The 20367-nt window shown below is 52.7% G+C and overlaps 1 protein-coding gene across 1 annotated transcript; it reads left to right on the top strand.

Moving 5' to 3' along the window:
• The first annotated feature begins 1267 nt into the window (after positions 1-1267).
• LOC137361973 (cytosolic sulfotransferase 2-like) lies at positions 1268-18682 on the top strand. The gene is made up of 3 exons (XM_068026571.1): positions 1268-1395; positions 6093-6271; positions 18421-18682. Exons 2-3 carry the CDS (start codon positions 6100-6102, stop codon positions 18531-18533), a joined length of 285 nt encoding a protein of 94 aa, XP_067882672.1. The 5' UTR covers positions 1268-1395; positions 6093-6099; the 3' UTR covers positions 18534-18682.
• Positions 18683-20367: the final 1685 nt, after the last annotated feature.

Genomic DNA, 20367 nt, shown 5'->3' with positions numbered 1-20367 from the left:
ACACCAGTCAGTGTACAGATATCACCCTGAGAGAGAGGGACTGAGAGACACCAGTCAGTGTACAGATATCACCCTGAGAGAGAGGACTGAGAGACACCAGTCAGTGTCCAGATATCACCCTGAGAGAGAGGGGACTGAGAGACATCAGTCAGTGTACAGATATCACCCTGAGAGAGAGGGGACTGAGAGACACCAGTCAGTGTACAGATATCACCCTGAGAGAGAGGGACTGAGAGACACCAGTCAGTGTACAGATATCACCCTTAGAGAGGGACTGAGAGACTCCAATCATTGAGAGATCTCCCAGATTATTCATCGAAGTGTTATCTGGACCAGCTTTAATAAACAGTTCATCACACATTTCAACCCTGCTGCTCTGAGTGAGAGAGAGACAGAGAGAGAGAGGTTGAGCTAAGGAGAGATGGAGAGATTCGGAGAGTGAGACAGAGGAACACAGAGAGAAAGACAGAGATTGAAAGAGAGAGGGAAAGGGCTAAGGTTGCTCAGTTGCATGGAAACAGGGAGAGAGAGGCGGAGTGAGGTGGCGTGCGAGCGAAGGAGAGATCGGGAGAGAGAATGTGAGAGCAAAGGGCACACATCTGGATAGAGACAGAGGGTGAGAGAGAGAGACAGACAGGCAGAGAGAGATAGACGGAGAGAGAGAGAGACAGAGACTGAGAGAGACCGAGAGAAAGAGAGAGACCGAGAGAAAGAGAGAGACAGAGCGAGAGAGAGACAGACAGAGCGAGAGAGACTGAATGGGAGAGAGACTGAATGGGAGAGAGACAGAGCGTGAGAGAGACAGAGCGTGAGAGAGACAGAGAGACAGACAGACAGAGAGAGAGAGAGAGACAGAGAGAGAGACAGAGAGAGAGACAGAGAGAGACACAGAGAGAGACACGGAGAGAGACAGGGAGAGAGACAGGGAGAGAGACAGGGAGAGAGACAGGGAGAGACACAGAGAGAGAGAGACAGAGAGAGAGAGACAGAGAGAGGCAGGGAGAGAGAGAGACAGAGAGAGAGACAGAGAGAGAGACATGGACAGAGAGCGAGACGGTCAGAGAGAGAGAGAGACGGACAGAGAGAGGGACGGTCAGAGAGAGGGAAAGACGCACAGAAAGAGAGAGACAGAGAGAGACGGACGGAGAGAGAGAGACGGACGGAGAGAGAGAGACGGACAGAGAGAGAGAGACGGACAGAGAGAGAGAGACGGAGAGAGAGAGAGAGAGAGAGAGACAGACGGAGAGAGAGAGACGGACGGAGAGAGAGAGAGACGGACAGAGAGAGAGAGAGAGAGAGACGGACAGTGAGAACGTTATTGCATTGTACAAGGAGGGTTGGAATCGGACTTTGCGTCTTGTGTTTCCTGCTGTGACCTCTGTCCTGGTGATGGTGGTAAGGGGGTGGAGTCTGTTTGTTCGGTTTGATCTTTGTCACCTTGATCCGAGTGAGTGAATGACTTGCAAACTGTGGGTGGGTGTCGACAAAAATGCCTCAAACAAAACCCAGAGGATTGAGGGTTCCTCTCCCTCCGCTGAGCGGGTCGGTGGGTGCAGCAATGGCTGAACTCTGACCTTTAACCCCCCACCCCCCCCCAGGGACCTGCGGTCAAACCTGTCCACATTGTTTAACCCTTTCAGCATCCCTGCCCCTTCGCTGGAATACCCTCAATAAGGAGATTCCAGGGACAGGCAATCGAAAGCTCGGTCAAAGAGGTCGGGTTTAAAGAACGTCTTAATGGAGAGCGAGAGAGCGAGAGAGAGGCGGAGAGGTTGAGGGAGGGAATTCCAGAGCTCGGGGCCCCCAGGCAGCTGAAGGCACGGCCGCCAATGGTGGAGAGATGGGAATCGGGGGATGGTCAAGAGGCCGGAATTGCAGGAGTGAAGAGATCTCGGAGGGTCGTAGGGGCTGGAAGAGGTTACAGAGAAAGGGAGGGTTGTAGGGGCTGGAGGAGGTGACAGAGATAGGGAGGGTTGTCGGGAGTGGAGGAGGTTACAGAGATTTGGAGGTTATCGGGACTGGAGGAGGTTACAGAGATAGGGAGGGTTGTAGGGACTTCAGGAGGTTACAGAGTTAGGGAGGGTTGTAGGGACTGGAGGAGGTTACAGAGTTAGGGAGAGTTGTCGGGAGTGGAGGAGGTTACAGAGATAGGGAGAGTTGTAGGGACTGGAGGAGGTTACAGAGTTAGGGAGAGTTGTAGGGACTGGAGGAGGTTACTGAGATAGGGAGAGTTGTCGGGACTGGAGGAGGTTACAGAGTTAGGGAGAGTTGTAGGGACTGGAGGAGGTTACAGAGATAGGGAGAGTTGTAGGGACTGGAGGAGGTTACAGAGATAGGGAGGGTTGTAGGGACTGGAGGAGGTTACAGAGATAGGGAGAGTTGTAGGGACTGGAGGAGGTTACAGAGATAGGGAGGGTTGTAGGGGCTGGAGGAGGTTACAGAGTTAGGGAGAGTTGTAGGGACTGGAGGAGGTTACAGAGATAGGGAGGGTTGTAGGGACTGGAGGAGGTTACAGAGATAGGGAGAGTTGTCGGGACTGGAGGAGGTTACAGAGATAGGGAGGGTTGTAGGGACTGGAGGAGGTTACAGAGATAGGGAGAGTTGTAGGGACTGGAGGAGGTTACAGAGTTAGGGAGAGTTGTAGGGACTGGAGGAGGTTACAGAGATAGGGAGGGTTGTAGGGACTGGAGGAGGTTACAGAGATAGGGAGAGTTGTAGGGACTGGAGGAGGTTACAGAGATAGGGAGAGTTGTAGGGACTGGAGGAGGTTACTGAGATAGGGAGAGTTGTCGGGACTGGAGGAGGTTACAGAGTTAGGGAGAGTTGTAGGGACTGGAGGAGGTTACAGAGATAGGGAGAGTTGTAGGGACTGGAGGAGGTTACAGAGATAGGGAGGGTTGTAGGGACTGGAGGAGGTTACAGAGATAGGGAGAGTTGTAGGGACTGGAGGAGGTTACAGAGATAGGGAGGGTTGTAGGGGCTGGAGGAGGTTACAGAGTTAGGGAGAGTTGTAGGGACTGGAGGAGGTTACAGAGATAGGGAGGGTTGTAGGGACTGGAGGAGGTTACAGAGATAGGGAGAGTTGTCGGGACTGGAGGAGGTTACAGAGATAGGGAGGGTTGTAGGGACTGGAGGAGGTTACAGAGATAGGGAGAGTTGTAGGGACTGGAGGAGGTTACAGAGTTAGGGAGAGTTGTAGGGACTGGAGGAGGTTACAGAGATAGGGAGGGTTGTAGGGACTGGAGGAGGTTACAGAGATAGGGAGAGTTGTAGGGACTGGAGGAGGTTACAGAGATAGGGAGAGTTGTAGGGACTGGAGGAGGTTACTGAGATAGGGAGAGTTGTCGGGACTGGAGGAGGTTACAGAGTTAGGGAGAGTTGTAGGGACTGGAGGAGGTTACAGAGATAGGGAGAGTTGTAGGGACTGGAGGAGGTTACAGAGATAGGGAGGGTTGTAGGGACTGGAGGAGGTTACAGAGATAGGGAGAGTTGTAGGGACTGGAGGAGGTTACAGAGATAGGGAGGGTTGTAGGGGCTGGAGGAGGTTACAGAGTTAGGGAGAGTTGTAGGGACTGGAGGAGGTTACAGAGATAGGGAGGGTTGTAGGGACTGGAGGAGGTTACAGAGATAGGGAGAGTTGTCGGGACTGGAGGAGGTTACAGAGATAGGGAGGGTTGTAGGGACTGGAGGAGGTTACAGAGATAGGGAGAGTTGTAGGGACTGGAGGAGGTTACAGAGTTAGGGAGAGTTGTAGGGACTGGAGGAGGTTACAGAGATAGGGAGGGTTGTAGGGACTGGAGGAGGTTACAGAGATAGGGAGAGTTGTAGGGACTGGAGGAGGTTACAGAGATAGGGAGAGTTGTCGGGACTGGAGGAGGTTACAGAGATAGGGAGGGTTGTCAGGAGTGGAGGAGGTTACTGAGATAGGGAGGGTTGTATGGATTGGAGAAGGTTTCAGAGATAGGGAGGGTTGTAGGGGTTGGAGGAGGTTACAGAGATAGGGAGGGTTGTCGGGAGTGGAGGAGGTTACAGAGATTTGGAGGTTATCGGGACTGGAGGAGGTTACAGAGATAGGGAGGGTTGTCAGGACTGGAGGAGGTTACAGAGATAGGGAGAGTTGTAGGGACTGGAGGAGGTTACAGAGTTAGGGAGAGTTGTAGGGACTGGAGGAGGTTACAGAGATAGACTGGATCCTGGGAAGAAGGGATGGTCCTTTGAGGAGGTAATTGGAAATGGTAATCTTTGCCTGGAAAGGCTTAACTATCGGGAGTCACTAAAACACATGAAGGATATTTATTTTTAAAATCCGTAACGCAGAGGGATGATAAGGGTCGTGCGGTGGATGCTGTGTATATGGACTTTTGGAAGGTTTCTGACAAGGTGCCACAAGATAGACTTGTTAGAAAGATTGCAGTGCCTGGTTTTAAAGGGACAGTGACTGCATGGATAAAAACGTTTCTGAAGGACAGAAAATATCAGGGATGGGTTGTCAGACTGGAGGGGAGCGCAGTGTGGGGTTTCCCAGGGGTCAGTATTAGGAACGTTCCGTTATATATTAGTGACGTGGACTTGGGGTGCACAGTTTCAAAGTGTGAAGATGACATGAAATTCGGAAATGTAGTGAACCGTGAGGAAGTCCGCAACAGATTTTAGAGGGGAGATAGACAGAGTGGTGAAATGGGCAGACAAGGGGCAAACACAGTTTAACAAAGGGAAATGTCTAGGGATGTGTCCTGGGAGGAAGAACGAGGAGAGACAATTGAAAATAAGGGGTACAATTGTAAAGGGGGTGCAGGAACAGACAGACCTGGGGGCTGGGTGTACACAAATCATTGAAGGTAGCAGGGGCAGGTGAGAAAACGGTTCATCGAACAGTCATGATCCTGGGCTTTATAAACAGAGGCACAGAGTACAAAAGCAAGGAGATGATACTAAACTCTTTGTAAAACACCGGGATCGGACCCAGTTTGGAGTACTGCGCCCAACTGCGGTCGCCAGACTTCAGGAAGGATGTCGCAGCCTCGGAGAGGGTGCGAGGGAGATTTACTGGAACTTTCCCAGGGAATGAGGGACTTCAGTTATCGCGGAGAGACTGGGAGAGGCTGGGATCGCTCTCCGTAGAGCGGAGAAGGTTAAGAGGAGATTTAATCGGGGCGTTTAAAATCAGGAAGGGGATTCGGCGTAGTAAATAATGAGAAACTGTTCCCAGGTGGGGGGGGGGGTCACAGCGATGGGTGAAAGAACCAGAGGTGACGTGAGGAAACATTGTTTTAACGGAGTGAGTTGTTGTGATCTGGAACGAGCTGCCTGAAAGGGAGGAGGAAGGAGATTCAATAGTGACTTTAAAAAGGGGGAAATCGGAGAAATACTGGAAAGGGGGGGGCGGGCTTTAGGGTTTTGGGAAAGTGGGATTAATTGGTTCGTTCTTTGGAAGAGCCAGCACAGGTACGATGGACTGAACGGCCTCACCCAGTCTCTGTCTGATTCGACTACACACCGAGCCCTTCCTATTCTGCGTGCCTGTGCGTTCCCGGGACTCAGGACTAACAACGGGTGTGAGATTGTCGAACTGAGCACTAGGCCGCAGCTGCAGCCTGGGGCTTTCCTGCTCTGTGTGTGCGTGTGTTGTTGCGGGGGTGGGGGAAGACGGGGAGGTGGTGAAGAGGGGGGGGCGAGGGAAGCGATGGGCTGCGGGAGTGGGTGGGGGGAGGTCCTCCGGTGAAGGGGCCCGTTAATCTGAATAGACTGCGTGCTCTCTGGAGGCTGAGCTGCCGCTGAGTTCAGGAAGCAGCCTCCCCCGGTCGATGGATTCAATCAAACGCTTGGCCGGGTCCCGATTCGTTCCAGAGCAGAGAAAGACGGACATCGGGGAAGCAAAGCAACGAGGAACCCATTTCAGGGACGGGCGGGAAACAGGAACGTTTTAACTCCACGTCGAATTATCCGAGGGACTGGCGAGCCCTTGACCCACGCCCGGCGTGTCGTAAAGACACGCTTCGTCACGCCAAGGCGCCAGGCTGAAACTTTGCTGGAACATTCCACCCCCTAATCCCTTGTCCCACCTCCCCCCTCCTTCTCTTTATTCCGCACAGCTCCGCCATGTCGCTCGACGACAAATTTAGCGAAGCCCCGGCCTCCATCTGGAAACGATGCCCTCTCAAGCCGGTGCACGGGATCCCTCTCATGGAGTCAAGCGCGGATAACTGGGAATCTGTGGCCTCTTTCCAGGCCCGTCCGGATGACACCATCATCGCCACGTATCCGAAGGCAGGTGAGGAACGCCAGAGGGAGCACAGGAAGAGTTTAATAACCATATATTACCACCCGAATGCACCCAAACCCCTTCCCGTTTATCCAACTGTACACAAACCCAATGGACTCAAACCCCTTCCCGTTCACTCGCACCATACACCATCCCAATGGACCCAAACCCCTTCCCATTCACTCCCATTGTACACAATCCCAATGGACCCAAACCCCTTCCCGTTCACTCCCACTGTACACAATCCCAATGGACCCAAACCCCTTCCCGTTCACTCCCACTGTACACAATCCCAATGGACCCAAACCCCTTCCCATTCACTCCCACTGTACACAATCCCAATGGACCCAAACCCCTTCCCGTTCACTCCCACTGTACACAAACCCAATGGACCCAAACCCCTTCCCGTTCACTCCCACTGTACACAATCGCAATGAACCCAAACCCCTTCCCGTTCACTCCCACCGTACACAATCCCAATGGACAAAAACCCTTCCCGTTCACTCCCACCATACACAATCCCAATGGACCCAAACCCCTTCCCGTTCACTCCCACTGTGCACAATCACAATGGACAAAAACCCCTTCCCGTTCACTCCCACCATACACAATCCCAATGGACCCAAACCCCTTCCCGTTCACTCCCACCATACACAATCCCAATGGACCCAAACCCTTTCATGTTCACTCCCACTGTACACAATCCCAATGGACAAAAATCCCTTCCCTTCACTCCCACAGTACACAATCCCAATGGACCAAAACCTCTTCCCGTTCACTCCCACTGTACACAATCCCAATGGAACCAGATCCCTTCCCATTCATTCCCACTGCACACTATCACAATGGACACAAACCCCATCCCGTTCACTCCCACCGTACGCAATCCCAATGGACCCAGATCCCTTCCCGTTCACTCCCACTGTACACAATCCCAATGGACCCAAACCCCTTCCCGTTTATTCCCTCCATACACCATCCCAATGAACCCAAATCCCTTCCTATTCACTCCCACTGTACACAATTCCAATGGACCCAAACCCCTTCACGTTCACACCTTCTGTACACAATCCCAATGGACCCAAAACCCTTCCCATTCTCTCCCGCCATACAAAATCCCACTGGACGCAAACCCCTTCCCATTCACTCCCACCGTACACAATCCCAATGGGAGCAAACCCCTTCCCGTTCACTCACACTGTACAGAATCCCAATTGACAAAAACCCCTTCTCGTTCACTGCACTGTACACAATCCCAAAGGACCCAAACCCCTTCCCGTTCACACACCGTACACAATCCCAATGGACAAAAACCCCTTCCCCATCTCTACCACCATGCACAATCCCAATGGAAGCAAACCCCTTCCCGTTCACTCCCACTGTACACTATCCCAATGAACCCAGATCCTTCCCATTCCCTCCCGCCATACAAAGTCCCACTGGACCCAAACCCCTTACCATTCACTCCCACTGTGCACAATCACAATGGACCCAAAGCCCTTCCCGTTCATTCCCACTGCACACAATTCCAATGGACCCAACCCCCTTCCCATTCACTCCCACTGTACACAATCCCAAAGGACCCAAACCCATTCCCGTTCACACACCGTACACAATCCCATTGGACAAAAACCCCTTCCCGTTCACTGCACTGTACACAATCCCAATGAACCCAAACTCCTTCCCGTTCAATCCCACTTTATACAATCCCAATGGACCCAAACCCTTTCCTGTTCACTCCCACTATAGATAATCCCAATGGACCCAAATCCCTTCCCATTCTCTCCCGCCATACAAAATCCCACTGGACACAAACCCCTTCCCATTCACTCCCACTGTACACAATCCCAAAGGACCCAAACCCATTCCCGTTCACACACCGTACACAATCCCATTGGACAAAAACCACTTCCCGTTCACTCCCACTGTACACAATCCCAATGGACCCAAACCCCTTCCTGTTCACTCACACTGCACACAATCCCATTGGACCCAGATCCCTTCCCGTTCTCTTCCAGTGTACACAATCCCAATGGACCCAAACCCTTTCCCGTTCACTCCCACTGTGCACAATCCCAATATATCCAAACCCCTTCCTGTTCACTCCCACTCTACACAATCCTAATGGACCCAAACCCATTCCCGTTCACTCCCATTGTACACAATCCCAATGGATAAAAACCCCTTCCCGTTCACTCCCACTGCACACAATCCCAATGGACACAAACCCCTTCCTGTTCACTCCCACCGTACGCAATCCCAATGGAACCAGATCCCTTCCCGTTCACTCCCAGTGTACACAATCCCAAAGAACCTAAACCCCTTCTCGTTCACTCCCACCGGAGACAATCCCAATGGACCCAAACCCCTTCCCGTTCACTCCCAATGTACACAATCCCAATGGACCCAAACTCCTTCCCGTTCACACCTTCCATACACAATTCCAATGGACCCAAATCCCTTCCCATTCTCTCCCACCGTACACAATCCCACTGGACCCAAACCCCTTCCCCCTTCACTCCCACTGTACACAATCCCAATGGACAATAACCCTTCCCATTCACTCCACTGTACACAACCCCAAAGGACCCAAACCCCTTGCCGTTCACACCTTCCATACACAATCCCACTGGACCCAAACCCCTTCCCCTTCACTCCCACTGTACACAATCGCAATGGACAATAACCCTTCCCATTCACTCCACTGTACACAACCCCAAAGGACCCAAACCCCTTGCTGTTCACACACCGTACACAATCCAAATGGACAAAAACCCTTTCCTGTTCACTGCACTGTACACAATCCCAATGGACCCAAACCACTTCCCTTTCACTGCCATTGTACACAATCCCAATGGACCCAAACCCCTTCCCGTTCACACCTTCCGTACACAATCCCAATGGACCCAAATCCCTTCCCATTCGCACCCGCCGTACACAATCCCAATGGAACCAAAGCCCTTCCCGTTCACTCTGACTGTACCCAATCCCAATGAGCCCAAACCCCTTCCCATTCACTCCCACTGTACACAATTCCAATGGACCCGAACCCCTTCCCATTCACTCCCACTGTACACACTCCCAATGGACAAAAACCCTTCCCGTTCTCCCCACTGTACACAATCCCAAAGGACCCAAACCCATTCCCTTTCACACACCGTACAGAATCCAAATGGACAAACTCCCCTTCCCGTTCACTGCACTGTACACAATCCCAATGAACCCAAACTCCTTCCCGTTCAATCCCACTTTACACAATCCCAATGGACCCAAACCCTTTCCTGTTCACTCCCACTATAGACAATCCCAATGGACCCAAATCCCTTCCCATTCAATCCCACTGTACACAATTCCAATGGACCCAAACCGCTTCCCGTTCACACCTTCCGTACACAATCCCAATGGACCAAATCCCTTCCCATTCTCTCCCGCCATACAAAATCCCAATGAACCCAAACTCCTTCCCGTTCAATCCCTCTTTACACAATCCCAATGGACCCAAACCCTTTCCTGTTCACTCCCACTATAGACAATCCCAATGGAACTAAACCCCTTCCCGTTCACACCTTCCATGCACAATCCCAGTGGACCCAAACCCCTTCCCGTTAACTCCCATTGTACACAATCCCAATGGACCCAAACCACTTCCCGTTAACTCCCATTGTACACAATCCCAATGGACCCAAACCACTTCCCTTTCACTGCCATTGTACACAATCCCAATGGACAAAAACCCCTTCCCGTTCACACCTTCCATGCACAATCCCAATGGACCCAAACCCCTTCCCGTTAACTCCCATTGTACACAATCCCAATGGACCCAAACCACTTCCCTTTCACTGCCATTGTACACAATCCCAATGGACAAAAACCCCTTCCCGTTCACTCCCACAATACACAAGCCCAATGGACCCAAACGCCTTCCCGTTCACTCACACCGTACACAATCTCAATGGACCCAAAGCCCTTCCCGTTCATTCCCACTGTACACAATCCCAATGGACAAAAACCCTTCCCGTTCACTCCACTGCACACAATCCCAAAGGACCCAAACCCATTCCCATTCACACACCGTACACAATCCAAATGGACAAAAACCACTTCCCGTTCACTGTACGGTACACACTCCCAATGGACCCAAACCCCTTCCCGTTCACTCCCAGTGTACACTATCTCAACGGACCCAAACCCCTTTCCGTTCACACACCATACACAATCCCAAGGCACCTAAACCCCTACCATTTCACTCCCATTGTACACAATCCCAATGGACAAAAACCCCATCCCGTTCATTCTCACAGTACACAAGCCCAATGGACCCAAACCCCTTCCCATTCACGTCCACTGCACACTATCCCAATGGACCCAGATCCCTTCCCATTCACCTACACTGTACATATTCCCAATGGATCCAAACACCTTCCCGTTCATTCCCACTTTACACAATCCCAAAGGACCCAAACCACTTCCCGTTCACTCCCACTGTACACAATCCCAATGAATGCAAACCCCTTCCCGTTCACTCCAACTGTACACAATCCCAATGGACCCAAACCCCCTCCCGTACACTCCCACCGCATACAATCCCAATGGACCCAAATCCATTCCCGTTCACTCCCACTATACACAATCGCAATGGAACCAAACCCCTTCCCGTTCACTCCCACTATACACAATCCCAATAGACCCAAACTCCCTCCCGTACACTCCCACCGCATACAATCCCAATGGACCCAAATCCCTTCCCTTTCACTCCCACTGTACATAATCCCGATGGACCCAAACCCCTTCCCGTTCACTCCCACTATACACAATCCCAATGGACCCAATCCCCTTCCTGTTCACTCCCACCGTACACAATCCCAATGGAACCAAACCCCTTCCTTTCATTCCCACTGTACACAATCCCAATGAACCCAGATCCCTTGCCGTTAACTCCCAGTGTACACTATCTCAACAGACCCAAACCCCTTTCCGTTCACTCTCACTGTACACAATCCCAATGGATCCAAACCCCTTCCCATTCACTTCAACTGTACACAATCCCATTGGACACAAATCCCATCCAGTTCACTCCCACTGTACACAATCCCAATGGACCCAAACCCCTTCCCATTCACTCCCACTGTACACAATCCCAATGGACCCAAACCCCTTCCTGTTCACACCCACTGTACACAATCCCAATGGACCTAAAACCCTTCCTGTTCACACCCACCGTATAGCATCCCAATGGACCCAAACCCCTTCCTGTTCACACCCACTGTACACAATCCCAATGGACCCAAACCCCTTCCGCCGTACACAATCCCACTGGACCCAAAGCCGTTCCTGTTCACACCCACTGAACCCAATCCCAATGAACCCAAACCCCATCCCGTTCATTCCCACAGTACACAAGCCCAATGGACCCAAACCCCTTCCCGTTCACGTCCACTGCACACTATCCCAATGGACCCAGATCCCTTCCCATTCACCTACACTGTACTATTCCCAATGGATCCAAACACCTTCCCGTTCATTCCCACTTTACACAATCCCAAAGGACCCAAACCACTTCCCGTTCACTCCCACTGTACACAATCCCAATGAATGCAAACCCCTTCCCGTTCACTCCAACTGTACACAATCCCAATGGACCCAAACCCCCTCCCGTACACTCCCACCGCATACAATCCCAATGGACCCAAATCCATTCCCGTTCACTCCCACTATACACAATCGCAATGGAACCAAACCCTTTCCCGTTCACTCCCACTATACACAATCCCAATAGACCCAAACCCTTTCCCGTTCACTCCCACTATACACAATCGCAATGGAACCAAACCCTTTCCCGTTCACTCCCACTGTACATAATCCCGATGGACCCAAACCCCTTCCCGTTCACTCCCACTATACACAATCCCAATAGACCCAAACCCCTTCCCGTTCACTCCCACTGTATACAATCCCAATGGACCCAATCCCCTTCCCGTTCACTCCCACCATACACAATCCCAATGGAACCAAACCCCTTCCTTTCATTCCCACTGTACACAATCCCAATGAACCCAGATCCCTTGCCGTTCACTCCCAGTGTACACTATCTCAACAGACCCAAACCCCTTTCCGTTCACTCTCACTGTACACAATCCCAATGGATCCAAACCCCTTCCCATTCACTTCAACTGTACACAATCCCATTGGACACAAATCCCATCCAGTTCACTCCCACTGTACACAATCCCAATGGACCCAAACCCCTTCCTGTTCACTCCCACTGTACACAATCCCAATGGACCCAAACCCCTTCCTGTTCACACCCACTGTACACAATCCCAATGGACCCAAACCCCTTCCCGTTCACACCTTCCGTACACAACCCCAATGGACCCAAATCCCTTCCGCCGTACACAATCCCACTGGACCCAAAGCCGTTCCTGTTCACACCCACTGAACCCAATCCCAATGAACCCAAACCCCTTCCCGTTCATTCCCTCTGTACACCATCCAAATGAACCCAAACCCCTTCCCGTTCACACCTTCCGTACACAATCCCAATGGACCCAAACCCCTTCCGGTTCACTTCCACCGTAAGGAATCCCAATGGACCCAAACCCCTTCCTGTTCACTCCCAAAATACACAATCCCAATGGACCCAAACCCCTTCCCGTTCACATCTTCCGTACACAACCCCAATGGACCCAAATCCCTTCCCATTCGCTCCCACCGTACATAATCCCACTGGACCCAAAGCCGTTCCTGTTCACTCCCATTGAACCCAATCCCAATGAACCCAAACCCCTTCCCGTTCACTCCCACTGAACACAAGCCCAATGGACCCAAATTCTTTCCTGTTCACTCCCACTATAGACAATCCCAATGGACCCAAATCCCTTCCCATTCACTCCCACTCTACACAATTCAAATGGACCCAAACCCCTTCCCGTTCACACCTTCCGTACACAATCCTAATGGACCCAAAGCCCTTCCCGTTCATTCCCACTGTACACAATCCCAATGGACAAAACCCTTCCCGTTCACTCCACTGTACACAATCCCAAAGGACCCAAATCCCTTCCCGTTCACACACCGTACACAATCCCAATGGACAAAAACCCTTCCCGTTCACTCCCACTGTACACAATCCCAATGGACCCAAACCCTTCCCGTTCACTCCCACTGCACTCAATCCCAATGGACACAAACCCCTTCCTGCTCACTCCCACCGTACACAATCCCAATGGACCTAAACCCCTTCCACTTCACTTCCGCCGTAAGGAATCCCAATGAACCCAAACCCCTTCCCGTTCACACCTTCCGTACACAACCCCAATGGACCCAAATCCCTTCCCATTCGCTCCCGCCGTACACAATCCCAAGTGACCCAAAGCCGTTCCTGTTCACTCCCACTGTACACAATTCCAATGGACCCAAACCCCTTCCTGTTCACACCTTCCGTACACAATCCCAATGGACCCAAAGCCCTTCCCGTTCACTCCCACTGTACACAATCCCAATGGACAAAAACCCATTCCTGTTCACCCCCACTGTACACAATTCCTATGGACCCAAAACCCCTTCCCGTTCACTCCCACCGTACACAATCCCAATGGACCCAAATCCCTTCCCATTCACTCCCACTGTACACAATCCCAATACACCCAAACCCTTCCTGTTCACTCCCACAGTACACAATCCCAATGGACCCAAACCCCTTCCCGTTCACTCCCACTGTACACAATCCCAATACACCCAAACCCCTTGCCGTTCACTCCCACAGTACACAATCCCAATGGACCCAAACCCCTTCCCGTTCACTCCCACTGTACACAATCCCAATACACCCAAACCCCTTCCCGTTCATTCCCACTGTACACAATCCCAATGGACCCAAACCCTATCCTGTTCACTCCCACTATAGACAATCCCAATACACCCAAACCCCTTCCCGTTCACTCCCACAGTACACAATCCCAATGGACCCAAACCCCTTCCTGTTCACTCCCACTGTACACAATCCCAATACACCCAAACCCCTTCCCGTTCATTCCCACTGGACACAATCCCAATGGACCCAAACCCCTTCCCGTTCACTCCCACAGTACACAATCCCAATGGACCCAAACCCCTTCCCCTTCACTCCCACTGTACAAAATCCCAATGGACCCAAACCCCTTCCCGTTCACTCCCACAGTACACAATCCCAATGGACCCAAATCCCTTCCCGTTCACTCCCACTATACACAATCCCAATGGACCCAAATCCCTTCCCCTTCACTCCCACTGTACACAATGCCAATGGACCCAAACCCCTTCCCCTTCACTCCCACTGTACACAATCCCAATGGACCCAAACCCCTTCCCGTTCACTCCCACTATACACAATCCCAATACACCCAAACCCCTTCCCGTTCACTCCCACTGTACACAATCCCAATGGACCCAAGCCCCTTCCCGTTCACTCCCACTGTACACAATCCCAATGGACCCAAACCCCTTCCCCTTCACTCCCACTGTACACAATCCCAATGGACCCAAACCCCTTCCCCTTCACTCCCACTGTACACAATCCCAATGGACCCAAACCCCTTCCCGTTCACTCCCATTGTACACAATCCCAATGGACCCGAACCCCTTCCCGTTCACTCCCACAGTACACAATCCCAATGGACCCAAACCCCTTCCCGTTCACTCCCACTGTACACAATCCCAATGGACCCAAGCCCCTTCCCGTTCACTCCCACTGTACACAATCCCAATGGACCCAAACCCCTTCCCCTTCACTCCCACTGTACACAATCCCAATGGACCCAAACCCCTTCCCCTTCACTCCCACTGTACACAATCCCAATGGACCCAAACCCCTTCCCGTTCACTCCCATTGTACACAATCCCAATGGACCCGAACCCCTTCCCGTTCACTCCCACAGTACACAATCCCAATGGACCCAAACCCCTTCCCGTTCACTCCCACTGTACACAATCCCAATGGACCCAAACCCCTTCCCCTTCACTCCCACTGTACACAATCCCAATGGACCCAAACCCCTTCCCGTTCATTCCCACTGTACACAATCCCAATGGACCCAAACCCCTTCCCGTTCACTCCCACTGTACACAATCCCAATACACCCAAATCCCTTCCCCTTCACTCCCACTGCACACAATCCCAATACACCCAAACCCCTTCCCGTTCATTCCCACTGTACACAATCCCAATGGACCCAAACCCCTTCCCGTTCACTCCCACTGTACACAATCCCAATGGACCCAAACTCCTTCCCCTTCACTCCCACTATACACAATCCCAATGGACCCAAACCCCTTCCCGTTCACTCCCACTGTACACAATCCCAATAGACCCAAACCCCTTCCTGTTCATTCCCTCAGTACACCATCCCAATGAACCCAAACCTCTTCCCGTTCACACCTTCTGTACACAATCCCGATGGAACCAAATCCCTTCCCATTCTCTCCCGCCATACACAATCCCACTGGACCCAAACCACTTCCCCTTCACTCCCACTGTACACAATCCCAATGGATCCAAACCCGTCCCTGTTCACTCCAGCCGTACACAATCCCAATGGACCCAAACCCCTTCCCGTTCACTCGCACTGCACACAGTTCCAATGGACCCAAACCCCTTCCCGTTCACTCCCACTGTACACAATCCCAATGGATCCAAACCCCTTCCCATTCACTCCCACTATACACAATCCCAATGGATCCAAACCCCTTCCCATTCGCTCCCACTGTACACAATCACAATGGACCCAAATCCCTTCCCCTTCACTCCCACTGTACACAATGCCAATGGACCCAAACCCCTTCCCCTTCACTCCCACTGTACACAATCCCAATGGACCCAAACCCCTTCCCGTTCACTCCCACTATACACAATCCCAATACACCCAAACCCCTTCCCGTTCACTCCCACTGTACACAATCCCAATGGACCCAAGCCCCTTCCCGTTCACTCCCACTGTACACAATCCCAATGGACCCAAACCCCTTCCCGTTCACTCCCACAGTACACAATCCCAATGGACCCAAACCCCTTCCCCTTCACTCCCACTGTACACAATCCCAATGGACCCAAACCCCTTCCCCTTCACTCCCACTGTACACAATCCCAATGGACCCAAACTCCTTCCCCTTCACTCCCACTATACACAATCCCAATGGACCCAAACCCCTTCCCGTTCACTCCCACTGTACACAATCCCAATAGACCCAAACCCCTTCCTGTTCATTCCCTCAGTACACCATCCCAATGAACCCAAACCTCTTCCCGTTCACACCTTCTGTACACAATCCCGATGGAACCAAATCCCTTCCCATTCTCTCCCGCCATACACAATCCCACTGGACCCAAACCACTTCCCCTTCACTCCCACTGTACACAATCCCAATGGATCCAAACCCGTCCCTGTTCACTCCAGCCGTACACAATCCCAATGGACCCAAACCCCTTCCCGTTCACTCCCACTGTACACAATCCCAATGGATCCAAACCCCTTCCCATTCACTCCCACTATACACAATCCCAATGGATCCAAACCCCTTCCCATTCGCTCCCACTGTACACAATCCCAGTCTCTCACTCTCCTGTCCCTCCCACTCTGTGTCTCACTCTCCTGTCCCTCCCACTCTCTGTGTATCTCTGTCTCTCACTCTCCTCTCCCTCCCACTCGGTGTCTCACTCTCCTGTCCCTCCCAATCTCTGTGTATCTCTGTCTCTCACTCTCCTCTCCCTCCTGCTCCCTGTGTATCTCTGTCTGTCACTCTCCTGTCCCTCTCACTCTCTGTCTCTCACTCTCCTCTCCCTCCCGCTCTCTGTGTATGTCTCTCACTCTCCTGTCCCTCCCACTCTCTGCGTATCTCTGTCTCTCACTCTCCTCTCCCTCCTGCTCCCTGTGTATCTCTGTCTCTCACTCTCCTGTCCCTCCCACTCTCTGTGTATCTCTGTCTCTCACTCTCCTGTCCCTCCCACTCTCTGTGTATCTCTGTCTCTCACTCTCCTGTCCCTCCCACTCTGTGTATCTCTGTCTCTCTGTCTCTCACTCTCCTGTCCCTCCCAATCTCTGTGTATCTCTGTCTCTCACTCTCCTGTCCCTCCCGCTCTCTGTGTATCTCTGTCTCTCACTCCTCTGTCCCTCCCACTCTCTCTCTATCTCTGTCTCTCACTCTCCTGTCCCTCCCACTCTCTCTATCTCTGTCTCTCACTCTCCTGTCCCTCCCACTCTCCTGTCCCTCCCACTCTCTCTGTATCTCTGTCTCTCACTCTCCTGTCCCTCCCACTCTCTGTGTGTCTCTGTCTCTCACTCTCCTGTCCCCATGTGACTGTGACTAAGGTAAACTTTTCCTCCTCATCCTGTCTGCACCCATTGACATGGCTGACCACACCATCCTCCTCCAACACCTCTCCACTGTTGCCCAGCCGGGTGGGACTGCTGTCACCCGGTTCCGTTCTTATCTATCTCTTCGGAGCCAATCACCTGCAATGGCTTCTCTTCCTGCTCCTGCACCGTGACCTCTGGTGTTCCCCCGAGGATCTATCCTTGGCTCCCCCCTCCTCCCTATTTCTCATCTACGTCCCTATGACCCTCTGAGATCTCCGCACTCCTCCAATTCCGACCTCTTGACCATCCCCCGATTCCCATCACTCCACCATTGGTGGCCGTGCCTTTAGCTGCCTAGGACCCTGAGCTCTGAAATTCCCTCCCGAAACCTCTCCGCCTCTCTCTCTCTTCCTTTAGGACACTCCTTAATCCCCACATCTCTGACTGAGTTCCTGGTTGCCTGTCACTGACATCCCCTCATGTGGCTTGGGGTTAAATTTTGTCTGATTTACGCTCGTTTAAAGTGCTTTGGGGATGTATTACTGTGTTAAACACAAGTTGGCTCTGTCTCTCTTCACCCATCTCTCTCTCTCCGTGTCTATCTCTCTTCATTCCTCTCTCTCTCTCTCTCTCTCCCGTATCTCTCAGTCCATCTCTGCGTATCCCTCTCTCTACCCCGTGTCTCTCTCTCCGTCTCTCTCTCTCCCTCCGTGCGTCTCTCTCTCTCCCTCCGTGCGTCTCTCTCTCCGTGCAAATCTCTCTCTCTCTCCCTCTCCCGAGGAGCTGATCGTCGCACTAACGTTCCGACTTTCCCCTTTCCCCATCCAGGAGAAGTTGGAGACTGGAAAACTCACTTCACGGTGGCTCAGAACGAGGCTTTTGATGAAGATTATGGTCAGAAAATGGGGAAAACCTCACTCAGGTTCCGCACTCACGTCTGACGGAGGCTGTGGTTCCATGGCAGAGACTGGGCCAATGCAACCCCCTCACCCTCACACCCCTCGCCCTCACTCAACCCCCCTTTCCCTCAACCTCACTAACCCCCCTCCCTCACCCACCTCCTCTCCCCAATTCGTCCTCTATCCCTCACTCACCCCCATGCCTCACTTGCCCCCCTCACTCAATACCTCTCCCTCACTCGCCCCTTCTGATTCACTCACTCCCTCTTCCTCACTCAACCCCCCTCCCTCATACCCCATGCTGCCACTACCCCTCCCTCACTCGCCCCTCTCCCTCCCTCACTCACCCCCCACTTCTTCTCTCGCTCCTCCCCGACTCCCCCTTCGCTCACTCTCCCCCTCTCAGGCGCCCCCTCTCCCTCACTCTACCCCCCCCCCCCCCCCACAGGACCCCCTCTCGCTCACTTGCCCCCATCCATCACTCGCCCCCCCCTCTCTCACCCACTTTCATTCACTTGCCCCCCCCCAACTCACTCATCCTCATTCACACCTTCTCCCTCACGTGCGCCCTCTCCTCACTCACACACTCTCCTGTCCCCTGTTCCACGAGGGCCCAGTCACACTCCCCGTCTGTCTCAGTTTGTGTCAACACTGACTTGTACAAGTGTTCCACAAGCAAATGTCAGTAAACTTTGTTCCAATCTTTCATACGAGTCTCAATGATTTTCAGGATACAGGTTCCCCACGGGCGCCGACTCTCCCCGGGGTACGGGTCCTCCACGGGTGCCGACTCACCCCGGGGTAGTGTTCCCCCACGGGCACCGACTGTCCCCGGGGTACTAGTCCCCCGCGGGCACCGACTCTCCCCGGGGTACAAGTCCCCCACGGGCACCGACTCTCCCCGGGGTACAAGTCCCCCGCGGGCACTGACTCTCCCCAGTAAAGATATTCAGTCTTGGGATAGCTGCGAGACAGGTTAACATAGAACGAACCACAGCCAATTGCCTTTTTAGAATGATACAATACTGATAACCAAACAGTCTGCATTCCTGTAGAGCCTTTCACATCCTAAAGTGTCTCGACCAGTGAAATACTTTTTTTTTTATAAAAGCGTGCTCACTGTTGTAATGGAGAAAACCCATCAGCGATTTGTGCACAGCAAGATCCCACACACAGCGATGTGATAGTGACCCACATCATCTGTTTTTTTTTTAGTGATTTTGGTTGAGGGATAATTCTCAGTCCCGGGAGACCGGGAAGAACTCCCTCCACACTGCATCCCCTACTCTTCTTCCAATAGAGGCCTGGGATCTTTTACATCCACCCAAGGGGGCAGACAGGGCCCTCGGTTTAACGTCTCATCCTGAAAGACAGCACCTCCGACAGTGCAGCACTCCCTCAGTACTGACCCTCCGACAGTGCAGCGCACCCTCGGTACTGACCCTCTGACAGTGTGACACTGCCTCAGTACTGACCCTCCGACAGTGCTGCACTCCCTCAGTACTGACCCTCCGACAGTGCCACACTCCCTCAGTACTGACCCTCCGACAGTGCGGCGCTCCCTCAGTACTGACCCTCCGACAGTGCGGCGCTCCCTCAGTACTGACTCTCCGACAGTGCGGCGCTCCCTCAGTACTGACCCTCCGACAGTGCGGCACTCCCTCAGTACTGACCCTCCAACAGTGCCACACTCCCTCAGTACTGACCCTCCAACAGTGTGGCACTCCCTCAGTACTGACCCTCCAACAGTGCGGCACTCCCTCGGTACTGACCCTCCGACAGTGCGGCGCTCCCTCAGTACTGACCCTCCGACATTGCGGCACTCCCTCGGTACTGACCCTCCGACAGTGCGGCACTCCCTCGGTACTGACCCTCC

Source organism: Heterodontus francisci, unplaced genomic scaffold, assembly GCF_036365525.1.
Source record: "Heterodontus francisci isolate sHetFra1 unplaced genomic scaffold, sHetFra1.hap1 HAP1_SCAFFOLD_518, whole genome shotgun sequence".
Classification (NCBI taxonomy): domain Eukaryota; kingdom Metazoa; phylum Chordata; class Chondrichthyes; order Heterodontiformes; family Heterodontidae; genus Heterodontus; species Heterodontus francisci.
This window is presented reverse-complemented; position numbering and strand designations above follow the sequence as displayed.

Excerpts from the sequence above, each read along its gene's own strand:
- LOC137361973 (XM_068026571.1), top strand. The coding sequence starts at position 6,100 with ATGTCGCTCGACGACAAATTTAGCGAAGCCCCGGCCTCCATCTGGAAA. Across the intron at positions 6,272-18,420 it reads CGCCACGTATCCGAAGGCAG|GAGAAGTTGGAGACTGGAAA; the intron begins GTGAGGAACGCC and ends TTCCCCATCCAG.